The 16,574-nt window shown below is 39.8% G+C and overlaps 1 protein-coding gene across 6 annotated transcripts in view; it reads right to left on the bottom strand.

The window, feature by feature from the left end:
* The window catches only part of LOC127809762 (pre-mRNA-processing protein 40C), an 87,371-nt gene that overhangs the window by 65,277 nt on the left and 5,520 nt on the right, over positions 1-16,574 (bottom strand). For 4 of the 6 annotated variants that reach the window (XM_052348810.1, XM_052348813.1, XM_052348814.1 and 1 more), the window contains exons 3-5: positions 10,471-11,116; positions 10,220-10,383; positions 8,830-8,867 (exon numbers count right to left, since the gene is read on the bottom strand). In XM_052348810.1, coding sequence (XP_052204770.1) covers positions 8,830-8,867; positions 10,220-10,383; positions 10,471-11,116 — 848 coding nt within the window. The remainder of the gene's footprint in view (positions 1-8,829; positions 8,868-10,219; positions 10,384-10,470; positions 11,117-16,574) is intronic. The other 2 variants (XM_052348812.1, XM_052348815.1) reach the window with 2 other exon arrangements.

Raw genomic sequence — 16,574 nt, 5'->3', positions numbered from 1 at the left:
AGTTTCTTGAGTGGCCTCAATGATGATCTAAGACCCATGGTGAAAATGATTAGGTCCCGAACTGTAGAACAGGCAAAAAAGAGTGCAAGACTACAATAGATGGTGGTGGAGGCCTTGATGAGGAAGCAAAGACAGCAGCAAAAGGCTATTACAGTGGGAACTTTCAATCAATGGGGAAAAGGCTACAATCATGAGCTCATTAAAGGCAACACAGGGGTGATGAAATTTAGGGGGATCCAGCTCAGGAGGAAAGCCCAATAAGCAGAGAAGACAGCCTAGTCTATGCTTTAGGGGTGGGGATAAATATTATCCCAGGCACCTATGCAAGCGCCAGTTGTTACTGTTAGAAGGAGATACTGGAGAAAGGTCGAAAGAAGAAGAAGAAGAGATTGAAGAGTGTGGGGAGTCAGGGGAAGAAGATAATGGAGAGATATCACTACATGCATTGAAGAGAGTAACTAATAACAAGATAATCAAGGCAGAGGGAAAGGTGAAGGACTGTAGCCTCCTGATTTTGATTGATAGTGAGAGCACCCACAGCTTCCTAGATGAGGGCACGGCTAAGAGGCTGAAGTGTCCACTCACGAGAACCCAACATTTGAGTGTGATAGTGGCTAAGGGGAGCAAGGTGCTATGTAAGTCAGCATGCCCTGGTTTTTGTTGGAAGATGCAATGGGAGGAGTTTGAGGTCGATCTCAGGCTGTTGCAGCTGGGGGGTTGTGAAGTGGTACTAGGGGTTGAGTGGATGAAAGGGGTGAGCCCCATAAGTTTTGATTTTAATAGGATGGAGGTGTCTTTTGAGAAGGGAGGAAGGAAGATGACTCTCATAGGGGGAAAGGAAACCAGGACGTGCAAAATGATTACTGGGAAGAGATTGCAAAGGGTTTTCAAGAATAAATGGTGCCAACACAATTGTTCTCGATTGTGGCAGTGAAGGGGGACCTAATAGGGCGATGTATGGAGAAATGCACCTGACAATCAACACTCATCAAGGGAAGCTTGATCAGGTACAACCACTACACCTTATTGATGAATTGCAAGTAGAATTTAGGAACCTCTTTGCTGAACCTACCACCCTTCCCCTTACCAAAGCATTGGACCATTCTATTAATCTTAAACTCAATACTGAACCCATCAACATTAGGTCTTATCGTTATTCCCAATCCAGAAAACAAAGATTGAAAAGATGGTGAAGGAAATGCTAAACCAATCTTTCATAAGACCTACCCAAAGTCCTTTTGCCTCCCCAGTCTTCTTAGTAAAAAAGAAAGATGGATCATGGCATTTTTGTGTAATTTATAGCCAACTTAACGCCTTAGCCATCAAAGATAAATTCCACATACCTCTTATGGAAGACCTAATGGATGAACTACACAATGTCAAATTCTTTTCAAAGCTTCACCTCCGCTCGGGCTACCATCAAATTAGAATGAAGCCTGAGGATGTTCATAAAATTGCCGTTAGGACACACCATGGGCACTTTGAATTCTTGGTGAGCATCAACAATGCGCCAACCACTTTTCAGTCCCTCATGAACCAAATTTTTTAGCCATATCTAAGAAAATTCATACTTGTGTTCTTTGATGACATCCTTGTCTATAGCCCAAATTTGGACCAGCACTTGACTCACCTAAGAACCACCTTTGAGGTCCTCAAGACTAACCAGCTCTTCATCAAAAGGTCTAAGTGTGCCTTTGGTCAAGATCAGGTAGAGTACTTGGGTCATTTGATTGCAGGAGATGGGGTTAGTGTAAAGAAACTACTAGGGCAGAAATAAAACCAAAGAGAATGAAAGATAGATTTCAGCTGATAGAAGAATAATCAAGCCTCAATGGATACGAAAGATGAGCTGCCTTTAAATAGACAGCTCAACCACTTACAACAAGATACACATAGGCAGCCGCTAACAAAAATAAGCTAACTGAAAAGGCTAACTGAAAATACAAAGAACATGATATTTAAACTACTCTAACACTTCCCCTCAAATCAGACTCCATAGAAGTTGAGTGATCAAGGGTGGAAAATGTAGCAGCATCTGTAGAACCAGCATGGACAAGAGACAATACCAAACCAAGTCTTGCTCGTAGAAACTTAAACCTGTCTCTAGGCAGTCCTTTTGTAAGAATATCAACCACTTGACTAGCTGTAGGAACATACCTAACCTCTACTTCACCATTCTCCACTTTCTCGCGAACAAAGTGAACATCAACTTCAATATGTTTGGTTCGAGAATGAAAAACTAGATTCTCGAACATGCTTTTGGCAGCTAAATTATCACTCCACACAATAGGAATAGCAGCACATGGATAACCTAGCTCTTGAAACAATGTTTTCAGCCACATCAACTCAGTCATACCCAAGGCAATAGCGCGATATTCAGCCTCTCCTACAGACCTAGCAACAACAGTCTGTTTCTTGGAACCCCAAACAATGAGATTCTTGCCAAAATAAACACAAAAGCCACTGGTAGAGCGCCGAGTCACCTTGCAGCCAGCATGATCTGCATCCGTGTACACTTGTAAGGACAAATCATCTTGAGATGGAGAGAAAACCAAACCTAAGCCAACTGTGCCCTTTAGGTATCGAAGAAGACGCTTACAAGCCAACCAATGCTGCACCTTAGGACAAGACAAAAATTGACTAAGCTTGTTAACTGTAAAAGTTATGTCTGGACGAGTATATGTCAAGTATTGCAGTGAGCTAATGAGAGTTCTATACAAAGAAGGATTGAAAAATAGTTCTCCTTCATCTGTTAAAGAAACTCCAGCAGCCATGGGAGTATCACATGGCTTGCTATCATGCATAGTAGCCTTTTTCAGTAAGTCAAGAACATACTTAGTCTGAGTTAAGTAGATACCACTGCTGTCTCTATAAGCTTCAAAACCCAAAAAATAGTTCACCGAACCAAGAGTCTTGAGAGTGAAATGTGTGTCCAAAGCTCTCATACATGATTTAAGGGCATCATTATCAGAACCAGTGAGTAGAATATCATCAACATAGATCAACACATAAAGCATATAACTAGCAGTCTTCTTAACAAACAAAGATGCATCTGATACAGCACGAATAAATCCCCACGACTGTAACATTGTCCTCAGCTTCATACACCAGGCTCGAGAAGCCTGCTTAAGTCCATATAAAGACTTTTGCAACTTGCAAACATGTGTAGGGAACTGAGAATTAACAAATCCCTCAGGTTGGACCATATAAACTGCTTCATTTAAGTCTCCATTGAGAAAAGCATTATTTACATCAACTTGTTGGATGTCCCAACCATAGGTAGCTGCCAAAGCAAACAAAACACGAATGGTTGGTGCCTTAACAACCGGACTAAAGGTTTCAGCATAATCTACACCCGGAGTTTGATGAAATCCCTTAGCAACCAACCTGGCTTTGTACTTAAGAATAGAACCATCTGCATTATACTTCACTCTAAACACCCACTTACAGCCAACCAGATTCATATCCTTAGACATAGGAACCAAATCCCAAGTATGATTTTTCTGTAAGGCTGTATATTCTTCATTCATGGCCTGAACCCATCGTGAGTTTAAAAGGGTCTCACTAACAGAATTAGGTTCAACAGAACTCACTAAGGCATGAGGAGAAGAAGCAACTAACTGTTTGGACTTGGATCGGGTCACCATAGGATGAAGAGAGGGAGCAGGAACAGGTTTGGAGGGCTTAGGTTTAGACCGAGGTGCGGAGGTAGATATAGGATAGGGCACAAAGACAGATGTAGAAGCGGGATTAGATGGCAACTATTGTAAGTGTTCTGCAACTAAAGAGAAGACATCTATTTGACTATTAGACTCTGGGGGGACCGAAGCTGATGCAACCGATGGACACCATAAAAAATTAGAGCGAGTGAAAATAGGTTCCAGAAATGCAGTAGAATATCCGTGAGAAACAGGTGATGAAGACACTGAAGAAGGAGTAAACAAAGAAGAATAAGGAAAATCGCTAGGATTAAAATGGACATGCCGAGACACATACACTCTCCCAGATGGATGCAGGCACTTGTAACCAGCTTGAGTATGACTATAGCCAAGAAAAACACATTTGGCTGAATAAAAATCAAACTTATGTTGATTATATGGACGAAGAAAGGGAAAACAAGCACAACCAAAAGGTTGAAGAATGAAGTAATTAGGTTGTTTATTATATAGCAATTCAAATGGTGTCAAAGACTTGAGAGAAGAAGAAGGAAGCAAGTTAATAAGATGAACTGTTGTTTGAAAGGATTCCACCCAAAACCAAAGAGGCATACAAGCACGAGACAACAATGTTAATCCCATTTCAGCGATGTATCTGTGTTTACGTTCGGCTACACCATTCTGCTGATGAGTATGTGGACAAGTAAATCTAGATTGAATGCCATGAGTTCGAAGATAAGGTAAGAAAGCTCGAAATTCCCCTCCATTATCAGTTTGCAAAGCCTTAAGCTTAGTGTTGTATTGAAGTTCTGCAAACTTATGAAAGATAGTAAATGCAGACAAAGCATCTGATTTAAGCTTTAGGGGATAGATCCACGTATACCGAGTGTATGCATCAACAAAGATGATGTAGTACCTATAACCTTCTATAGACAAAGTAGGGGCTAGTCCCCAGAGATCAGAATAAATTAATTCCAAGGGTTTAACTGCAGTGATGTCATGACTTGAAAAATGAAGCTGACTTAACTTTCCAATCTTACAAGAATCACAAAAGGGCAAATCAGAACCTGAGCAAGAAATTCCCATTTTATTCAATATAGACCTGAGTACGGTCATTGAAGGATGTCCCAACTTATCATGCCATTGTTGACAAATTTGAGTGTGTTGAACAGCATTTACAGCATGTGGGAACTCATGACAAAATGAGTTTGACCGTATACATGTAGCTAGTTTATTACATGTTTTTGAAGGAAAAACAGAAGAAACTAAAGAAGTGTCTAGGGATGAAGCAGGAATGCTGGCACCAGCAGAACAAGATGCTGGAGTCAACCAATAAAGCCCATCCTTAAGGTGTCCCCGAAGCAGCACCAGTCCAGAAGCCTTGTCCTTAATCAAACAAACATTGGAATCAAATTCAACTACCACATTATAGTCATGAGTAAGCTGAGATACACTAATCAGATTTTTCTTCATACTAGGAACATGAAGAACATTAGATAATGGAAGGACTAAATTTGGTTGAGATTGCAAATAACTGGTGCCAACATGATTAATAGGAAGTTGCTTACCATTGCCAACAGCAACTTTGTCGCCACCAGTGTATGGAGCATGTAAAGAGAGGTTATTAAGGTTGGAGGTGATGTGATTAGTTGCTCCAGAGTCAAGTTTGAATCGAGAAGAGAAGGAGAAGCTGTAAAGTTGTCAGGTGTGAAAGAATTAGAAGAACTACCATAGTGAGTGCCTTGTGTTGAAGCCATATCATTAGTGTAGACCCCGTTAGAATCACTAAAGAAGGCCATGTAAGCTCTTGAAGGAGTTTGATTCATAAACTGAGGCTGAGTGGTAAACTGTGTTGGATTACCACCATCAGATCTGCCAAAACTTGTGTTTGATGGCCGCTGGAATGTTTTATCAAATCGATGATAACATCGATCCACAAAGTGGTCTGGCTTACCACACAACTGACAGTAAATTCTCCTATTTGAATTCCTACCTCGACCTCTTCCTCCTCCTCTATTACCATATCCATTCCTTCGCTGAGACGAACTTCCTCGAGTGCTACTAAAATTACAATTCTGAGCAGACGGCATTGAAGCCACATTCACATGCATAGTAGAGACCGAATCAAAATTGACAGTGGAGTTTTTGACTGAAAGTCTTTGTTCATGCATCAATAATAGATATTGTACCTTTTCCAAATCGATCTCATCCATTTGATATGTAATAAGGCTCACAACTGTCTCATACTCCTGATCTAAGCCATTAAGAATTGCAAGCAACAATTCTTTATCATTCAGTGGTTCAACTATTGCTGCCAAAGTGTGTCTGACTGTTTTAATCTTGAGAATGAAATCATTTATAGACAGAGAGTCCTTTTTCATAGATCTTAACTGCTGTTTTAATTGAAAGGATTTGGCTATAGTTTGGCGAGAGTACAAATTTTCTAGAATACTCCATACCTCAGCCGATGACTCACTATGAATCACCTGAGCAAGGACCTCTTGATCGATTGTTGAGAACAGCCATCCCAATAGAAGCTGGTCGGATCGAATCCAGCTCAAATATGCTGGATTAACTTCCGTTTCTTCACCATCAGAAGTAGCCAGAAATTTCATAGGAGGTGTCGTTTTATTGAGAAATGACACCAGATCGAAGGCACGCACCGTAGCAAGAACTTGTGCCTTCCAAAAAATATAATTGCTGGAATTGAGTTTAATCGGAATGAAATTCAACGCCTTAGCAACAGACGAGAAATCCGACTGAGATCCAGTCGATAACGAAGAGGAAGAACGAGGAGAGGGAGACGAGAAAGAATCGAGCGCTTGATTGGAGGCCATCGATTATTTCGAATCGAGGCTCTAATACCATGTAAAGAAACTACTAGGGCAGAAATAAAACCAAAGAGAATGAAAGATAGATTTCAGCTGATAGAAGAATAATCAAGCCTCAATGGATACGAAAGATGAGCTGCCTTTAAATAGACAGCTCAACCACTTACAACAAGATACACATAGGCAGCCGCTAACAGAAATAAGCTAACTGAAAAGGCTAACTGAAAATACAAAGAACATGATATTTAAACTACTCTAACAGTTAGCACTGACCCAAGGAAGGTAGAAGTCATGTTGGCTTGGCCCAAGCCAACTACGATAAGGGCTTTGAGGGGGTTCCTTGGGCTTACCGGATACTATTGCAGGTTCGTTAAGGGGGTATGGTGTCATTAGTAAACCCCTAACGGATCTCTTAAAGAAAGGGAGTTTCAGCTGGGGACAAGAGGCTGAGGAAGCCTTTGAAAGGTTGAAGGGGGCCATGAGTAGAGTACCTGTCTTGGGTTTTCCAGATTCTAGCAAACCTTTTGTATTGGAGAGTGATGCATGTGGGGTAGGGATTAGTGTTGTGTTGATGCAAGGAGGTAGGCCCTTAGCATACCTAAGCCAAGCCTTAAGCCCAAGGCATCTTGGCCTTAGCATATATGAAAAAGAATTTTTGGCAGTGCTGATAGCTGTAGAAAAATGGCGTCACTACTTAGAAAAAGGAAGGTTCATAATCAAGATGGATCACGAGAGTTTGAAATTTTTGTTATAGTAAAAATTACAAACTCAAATGCAAAAGAAGGGAACAGTCAAATTGATGTGATTAGACTACTCAATATAGTATAAGAATGGCAAAGAAAATGTGGCCACGGATGCACTCTCAAGGAGCTACAAAAAGGGGAGTACTGCAGCCATAACCACTATAATTCCAGAGTGGTGTCAAGAAGTAATAGACAACTATGAAGGAGATGAACAAGTGAAGGAAATCTTGGAGAGGTTAGTTGTGGGACCTAAAGAAGCTGATGGATACACGTTGGTGGAAGGAATGTTGAGGTACAATGGCAAGATTGTTATTGGTGACAATGAGGCTCTCAAGAGGAGGATTTTACAGGCCCTACATGAGTCCCCTTTGGGAGGACACTCTAGGATTCAAAACACCTACCTCCAAGTGAGGCAACTATTCCATTGGACCAAGCTCAAGACAGAAGTGAGGGAGTTCGCACTAGCTTGTGACACCTGTAAGAAGTGTAAGCATAAAAAATGTGGCCTACCCCGGTCTCTTACAACCACTACCAATACCCAATCAAGCTTGGACTAGTGTGTCTATAGACTTTATTAAGGGGTTACCAAAATCAAAAGAGAAGGACAACATACTGGTTGTCATTGATGGATTAACCAAATTTGCCCATTTTATAGGGCTAACCCATCCTTATACAACCCAAGAGGTCGCCAGGGTATTTCTGGATCAGGTGGTGGCACTACAAAGAGTTCCTAAGTCTATAATTTCAGATTGTGACAAGATCTTCGCAAGCCTCTTGTGGTAGGAACTTATGAAGGCACTGGGAACCAAGCTTAATATGTCTACAGCCTATCACCCTCAATCGGATGGGCAAACTGAGAGGGTAAATCAAAGTTTGGAAACCTATTTGAGGTGTGTTTGTATCGTGCAACCCAAAAGCTAGAATAGGTGGCTTTCCTTGGCCCAATGGTGATATAACTCTAACCACCACACCTCCCTGAAAATGACCCCATTTGAGGCTTTGTTCGGGTACAAACCTCCCATTTTACCAGCCATACGAGAGGATACTACTGCAGCCTCCATTGAGGAGTACTTGCAGCAGAGGAGAACAGTCCGACAACAACTGAAGCAGGAGTTGGCGTCAGCCCAGAATAGATTGAAGCAATATGCTGATTGGAGGAGAAGTGACGGGGAGTTTGAATTAGGGGAGCAACCATTGTCATGGCCTAGCAGTGACACAAAGTTCCAGTAATAAATACAGCACAAGCAAGTAAAGCTAATTGAGATATTCCCAGTTCTGAAGGCCACCAAAAACCAGCTATGATCAAGCTCAATAGAAGCTGTCAACAGTGCTGCATCTTCCTTCAAAAATATTTTTTTTTTTATAATGCAATTTAACCAACCAAAGAATCACCATCAAGGATATTTCAGTTTTAGACCATCATATCACATATATTACGGTAAACAGTACAAAACTATAGCATATAACGTGAGAAGAAAACAATATCAACAAACTGGAGCAATTCACTCCCTCAATGTTGAGCCTATTCTCTTTCGGAGAAAAAAAAAATTCAGCTCGACAGTGTTTAATCATATTTCCAAAGAAGTAGAGAGAACTCACCATGAAACTGGAGTTGGCTGGGCAGTTACTTTATCAGGCTGCACATATAATATAACTTAGAAAGAAAGAAAAAAAGCAGATAATGTATCATTTGGTGCAACAACATTTTATAAAGACTACACTATAAGATATACAGAATAAAAGCAAGTGCAGAAAGTGGGGAGGGGGGGGGGGAGGGAGATTCAGGGGAGGGGAAAATGGGGTAATTAAAGGGAATTTTGGTCAGATTCTGGTAAACTAAAATTGAACTTCCACGCATTTCAAGGATGGAGAGGATTAAATATATGGAGAAGATGCAGTTCTCAGATACATGTTGCAAAAAAAAATGTGGTGGTTTTCCATATTGCAACAATAACAACATAAAAGGCAAGGATAATTACACCAACCTCCCCTAAGGTTAAGGGAAATTACACATGGTAACCCTGTGTTATTGAAAATTATGACAACCATCCCATCCATTAAAAAAATGGATAAAAAGACAATTGTGCCCCTATCTCTCTCCTCATTTTCTCTCTCCTCTCTCCCTTCAAATATATTTTTATAATACAGAAAATATATTATAACTACCAAAAATATATATAAACTAGTATATGTAATTGTTAAAAATATATTTTATAATTATAAAAAATACAGAACATATATATTGATTGTAAAAATATATACAGAAATCTTATTGTTTAATTACAGAAACTATATTTTATATTGTATAAATATAAATATATTTCTAAAAAATAAATATAAACAAAATACATATAAAGAAATTAACTAAAAATATAACTATATACTGAAATATAAAGCAAATATATACATAAAGATATATATGTACATAACAATATATATACATAACCCCATTGCTGATGGGGTTTGCCAGCAATCCCACCCCATTGAAGATGGGGAGCAGAATGCCAGAACCCCATTTGCAATGGGTTTCAAACCCACTGTAAATGGGGTTTAACCCCTGCAATGGGGGTTTTCCCATTGAGAAAGAGAGGGAGGGTTGGAGAGAGTAGTAGAGAGAGCAGTTAGTGGTGATCAAGAGCTGGGGACTCCTCCAGTGGTGATGAAGGTAACCAGCAGTGTCTTTCTTGATGAAAGATATATAGAGAGACGCTTGGGGGGGGGGGGGGGGGGGGGGGGGCATTTCAGGTATTTTTAAAAAATTAACAGCAGTTAATTGTGGGGGGTAAAACATTACAAGATTTCAAAAGTCAAGGGAGGTCACTGTAATTTCCAAAAAAGTAAGGGCACCATGTGTAATTTCCCCTAACCTCAAGGGAGGTGTAATTATCCCAAAAAGTAAACAATAAGAAACAAACTTGAAAATATGCAATTAAAGTAAACAATAAAAAACAAGCTTGAAAATGTGCAATTAATCAATAAACAGTTATACCTCTCCCATAAAACCTGCAGGTTTCTCATATGTGGATTCTCCTGTTAAAGCATTATAGTAGTATACCACCCCACCTCCAGTTTTGTGGGCAGTCCAAGCATCTAATTGCTCACCAACCGCAGCTCCATCTTTGGTGCCAATGTCATTGACCTGCTTCATGTTATCTGCAACCCCCACACACATTGGTTAAGAAGAAATATAAAATCTGAAGTCACCAGGTATGTAGTTGATCACAGAAATTTCAGACATACCAGTTCCTGGAGGTGTTTCTTGCTGCATTGGCATCTCCAAACTAGTTGTCATCTGAGGGCCAGAAGCAGCAGAAGGCAGAGGGGATCCACCAGTAGTTCCCAAAGGAGTGACACCAGGAGGCTGGGGATCTGGCAATGGGATAGAAGGAAGAGAAATGCCACGTGGCGGCATAGGAAAGGGAGCAGGAAAAGTAGCAGGGTATGGTAGAAATGGTGGTCTCGGCAAGCCACTCAACTGTGGGGGTGGCAACCACAGTCCATGAGGGGGAACAGCCATGGGAGGCACAGATGGATAGGGAGCATAAGCTTGAGTCTGAACAACTGGATTTGTTGGAGCAGAGGCTGCTGGCATAATGGGTCTTAGTTGTGTAGAAGAGGAAGAATCTACAGGTGCAGATGGGACAATCAGATTCAGTGGCACAGGTGCAGAATAAGAAGTTCCAGAGGGACCAGGCGTTGCAGGAGTTCCATGCATTCCTGGAGGAGTTTGAAACAATGGGGCAGAGGGTATCCGTAAGGTAGACGGGCCTAAATTAGGAGATGATGGTACAGCAGTTGCAGAACTTGAAGTATTATGAGCAGGTAGAGAAACAGATGGTGCAGATGACAAAGTGTTGGTTTCTTGCACAACATCAACTGAAGAATTCTGCCAGGAATGAAGGAATCAAAACCATGATATACTAAGGTATGACAGGTAGTACAATCATTTAGCATTGCACTTGTTCACAGGTTCTATCAGATGATAAATAACAACATATGAATTCCTTGAAACATCACTGCCCAACAAGTCTGTCACGACCCCAAGGATCCCCACGGATAGATTAGTAATAGGTATTATATGTATTTCTCTTTTGGTTGTACTCTTATGCTATAGCTGTTAGTACCTTCGTTTGTTAAGCCTATAAATAGGCTAGTGTAGTTAGAGAATGTATGTTGTTGAATGATATTTAAATTTCAGACTTTCCCTCTCAACAATTCTCTCTCGATTTCCTCTCTGATTTCTCTATTCTTTCCTCTCAATTCTCTTTTCTCTCTCTCTCGATCACCTCTGTTACCTCTTAATTCTGTCTATTTTATCTCTCTCTTTCTGCTCTAATTCTCCCTAACTTCTTGTTCTATCTTCCCCGATTTCTCCCAAATTCCATTCTAACCCCTAGGTACATGTGGAAGTGTCTAATGTTTTGTAATGATAGATTTGTTGTTGTTATGATTTATGATTAATTGTGCAGCAGTTTGTATTGTGGTGTTATTGCCGAATGTTAGTATGAGGCGGTGCCTCTCTTATTGTTCAGTGAACTGCATATATATGCATCTCGCTATCTTTCTTGTAAGTTGTAATTTTCATTCTATCAATTCAGTGAAGTGCTCAAGGTTATTTTCTCTTTGCTTCTTCGTTTATGCCCTAAGGCTTCGTTACATGGTATCAGAGCCTGGTTGCTCTCCTCTAATGGCCTCTAATCCTGCTCTTAGTTCATCCGCCTCTCCTCTTCCATTCTTGTCTTTCGCGTCTCAATCTGATTTCTCAACAGTTGCAAAGGCTTTTAGCTTTATTCCTATAAAGCTCTATTCCAGTAATTATATATTCTAGAAGGCTCAAATTCTTACTACAATTCAAGCTTTTGATCTAGTTTCGTTTCTCAATAAAACACCTCCTCCACTAAAATGCATGTCCGATCCAAAAGAAGGTATTTTGGAGATGTGGTTAATCCAAAATACTTGAGTTGGATTCGATCAGATCAACTCCGGCTAAGATGGCTCTTCTCTACCATTGGCGAAGAAGTTTTAGCGCAGGTGATTAATTGTGAATCATTTGTCCAAGTATGGCTCTCTTTGAAAAACCTTTATGCACGTCAAACTATAGCTAAGTCTTTTCAATTAAAACAAAAGCTAAGGTCAATTAAGAATGATGAACTTTCGATAAATGATTACATCCTTAAAATTAAGACGATCAGCCATGCTCTAGCAGCTATAGGAGAACCATTAACTGACAAAGATTTATTGCTTGCTATACTAAACGAACTAGATCAGGATTACGAAACTGTTGTGAGCCTAATTACATATCAGATGGATGACATTGATTTGGAGAAGGTTCAATACTTGCTTTTAATGCATGAACAAAGGCTGTCGGTTAAGAATTCATCACATTCAATAAGTTTTGATTCTGTTACCTCAACTATGCATGCAAATGTTGCGTCATTTCCTACATGGCGTAGTGATGGTTTTCGTACTAATAGAGGAAGTTATTCTCAAAGAGGAAATAGTTACATGAATAGAGGAGGGAGAGGCCGAGGTAGAGCATCTAATAGACGGATCTATTGTCAATTGTGTGGGAAGCCAGGGCATTTTGTAGACAAGTGTTAATCACCAATTTGATAAGAATTTTCAGTGAGTGTCTAATCAAGGTTTAGACAGACCTAATGGTGGAAATCAGCTCAATTATAGAACTAATATGGCTTCCTTTAGTGATTTTAATGGAGCCTGCATGAGTGAGACAGGTTCCATTCAAGGTTCTCACTATAGTAGCTTCTCAAAACCTTCATCTTCTTTTGATAATTTTGTTACTCAGTTTTCCTTTTTAGATCCCTCTTGGTTTGTCGATTCAGGGGCAACCAATCACATTACTTCAAACCTAAGCAATCTCTCATTGCATACTCCTTGCAACGGTAGAGATAAAGTGGCCATAGGCAATGTTAAGCAACTGCCTATTACTTATGTTGGTACTAGTTATTTATGTACACAATTTAAACCTACTTCAATTCTTTCAGTACCCAATGTTCTTCATGTTCCAAATATGAAGAAAAATTTACTTAGTGTTTCACAATTAACTCGTGATCATAATGTTGTGGTTGAGTTTCATCCAAATGTTTGTTTGATTAAAGACAAAGTTACCGGGCTGGTGCTACTTCGGGGACACCTTAAGGATGGGTTGTATCGACTACTTCTAGCATCTTGTTTTGCTGTCAACAGCAATTCTACCCAATCCCTATTGTCTTCATCTGTTGATTCTATTTCTTCTTCTTTGAATACATGTAATAGACAAAATTCATGTAATAAATAGAACTCATTTAGTCATGAGCTGTCCAATTTTGTGAGTGTTGCTCAAAACACAAATGACTGTCAATAGTGGCATGCTAGATTGGGACATCCATCCTTGAATGTACTAAAGTCCGTAATGAGTAAAATTGGTGTGTCTTGTTCACTTTCAAATTTGTCTTTTTGTGACTCTTGTAAGATTAGTAAATTGAGTCAACTTCCTTTTTCTAGCTGTGAAATTACTGCTACTACACCTTTAGAATTGGTCTATTCAGACCTATAGGGACCTGCTCATGTTCTGTCTATTGAAGGTTTTAGATACTATATAATCTTTGTGGATGCATGCGCTAGATACACTTGGCTGTACCCTTTAAAACTTAAATCTAATGCTTTGTCAGCCTTACAAACTGACAAGGGGGGTGGGATTCAAACTCTTCTTACCTTATCTTCATGCTAATGGCATTCAGCCTTTAGTTTACATGCCCGCACACTCATCAACAGAATAGTGTGACTGAGAGAAAGCATAGACATATAGCATAAATGGGCCTAACCTTGTTATCTCATGCCCAAATGACTTTAAAATTTTGGGTGGAAGCTTTTTAGACAGCTGTTCATTTAATAAATTTGCTACCTGCTTCACCTATCAAGTTTAACACACCCTTTGAATTGTTATATCAGAAGCCACCTAACTATCGTTTGCTACAACCTTTTGGTTATGCTTGTTTTCCCTATCTTCGTCCTTATAACAAGCACAAGTTCGATTTCCATTCTACCAAATGTATTTTTATTAGATAAAGTCATGCTCAGGTTGGCTATAAATGCTTGTATCCATCAAGGAAAGTGTGTGTCTAGGCATGTGCAATTCAATGCCAATGAGTTTCCCTTTCCTATCTTGTTTCCAACTTCTCGTTCTATATCTAAAGCAATGTCAACTTCCTTAGGGTATTAAACTGCTTTTCTTCAACCCATTATTCCTTCTCCTACATCTTCAATGTGTCCTCAAGTAGCACAATCTCCAGCTTTAGCTTCTAATGGGTCTCATTCTATCTCCACCAGTTCCCATGCCACAACTTCAACTACTTCTCCTGCATTGTAGTCTTTGCCCCCTCAGACACCAACTTCTAAATCTACCTTACCTAAATTCAAGGCTGCTCTAGCTCCTTCAGTTCACCCTATGCTTACCAGACTTAAAGCCAAACAACTTGTAACCACTTCTCCTAAACAACTTGTAACCACTTCTCCTCATGCTTTAGTGAGTAATCTTGAACCTAGTTCAGTTCATGAGGCTCTTTTAAACTCACGATAGGTTAAGGCCATGGCAGACAAGTACACAATCTTGCAAAGGAATAATACTTGGGACTTGGTTCCTTTTTCAAAGGATATGAACTTAATTGGCTGTAAATGGGCTTTTTGGGTGAAATACAATGCTAATGGATCAATACTAAAATATCAGGCTAGGTTGGTGACTAAAGGTTTTCTCCAAACTCCTGGAATGGATTATGCAATGACCTTTAGCCCGGTTGTTAAGGCTCCAACTATCAGAGTTCTATTCTTTTTAGTAATCACTTTTGATTGGGACATACAAGAAGTAGATGTTAATAATGCCTTTCTTAATGGAGACTTGACTAAAACTTTGTTCATGGCTCAACCTAAAGGGTTTGTCGATCCTCGGTCTCCTACTCGTGTGTGAGTTGAATAAGTCTCTTTATGGGCGCAAGCCCCTCAAGCTTGGTATACAAAGCTAAGGGCTACTTTACAAAGTTGGGGTTTTGTGAGAGCTATATCGGATGCATCTTTGTCTATCAAACGGATAACCGGTTATGTGCTTTTTGTTCTAGTCTATGTTGATGATATACTCCTTACTGGATTGGATTTAGCAACATGTAGTTCTTGCATTCATGATTTGAACACATATTTTGCTCTTAAGACCCTAGGTTCTATGAATTATTTTCTTGGGTTTGAAGCCTATAGAAATGGTAGTGGCATTTATCTCACTCAGTCCAAGTATGTTGTTGATTTGTTGAAAAAGACTGCTATGCAAGATTGCAAGCCATGTGATACACCTATGGCCGCTGGGGTTTCATTGACTGATGATGGGGATCCCTTCTCTAATCCTTCCTTGCATTAAACTCTCATTGGTTCATTGTAATATCTTACCTACACTTGGCCAAATATAGCATTTACAGTGAATAAGTTGAGCCAATTCATGTCTAATCCTAAGTCCCAACATTGGTTAGCTTGTAAGAGGCTGCTTCAATATCTTAAAGGCACTGTTGGCATGGGTTTGGTCTTCACTCCCTCACCGGATGATTTGTCTTTAGTGGTTTATATTGATGCAGACCATGCTAACTGCAAGGTTACTAGAAGATCCACTAGTGGCTTTTGTGTATATTTTGGACGAAACCTTATTGTGTGGGGGTCCAAGAAACAATCGATTGTTGCTAGATCAATTGGAGAGGCTAAGTATCAAGTTGTTGCCCTTGGAGTGACAGAATTGGTGTGGTTGAAATCATTGTTTGTGGAATTGGGATATCCATGTGTATCTACTCCAATAATGTGGAGTGATAATTTAGCTGCTAAGAGCATGGCTAAGAATCCAATCTTCCATTCTCAAACAAAGCATGTTGAGATTGATGTTCATCTCATGCGTGAGAAGGTTGAATGTGGTGAGATAGAAATCAGATATGTTCAAACATCTAATCAAGTGACTGATATTCTCACTAAGGACTACCTAGAGACCTATTTGGGTTTTTATGTAAAAAGCTTGGGATAAAGTTGTCATCTGTATGTGCTAGTTCCAAAGTCCACTACGTTGCTACAGTGTCATCCAAAATCAAGTTCTTATCGTCTACGGAGCCTGGTTTGAAGGGGAGAGTGGAAGTGTCTAATGTTTTGTAATGATAGATTTGTTGTTGTTATGATTTATGATTAATTGTGCAGTAGTTTGTATTGTGGTGTTATTACCGAGCGTTAGTATGAGGCGGTGCCTCTCTTACTGTTCAGTGAACTACATATATAAGCAGCTCGCTATCTTTCTTTTAAGTTGTAATTTTCATTCTATCAATTTAGTG

This window comes from Diospyros lotus, chromosome 9 (assembly GCF_014633365.1).
Source record: "Diospyros lotus cultivar Yz01 chromosome 9, ASM1463336v1, whole genome shotgun sequence".
In the NCBI taxonomy this organism is placed as follows: domain Eukaryota; kingdom Viridiplantae; phylum Streptophyta; class Magnoliopsida; order Ericales; family Ebenaceae; genus Diospyros; species Diospyros lotus.
The sequence above is the reverse complement of the archived record's forward strand: the minus strand, read 5'-3'. Positions and strand labels throughout refer to the sequence as shown.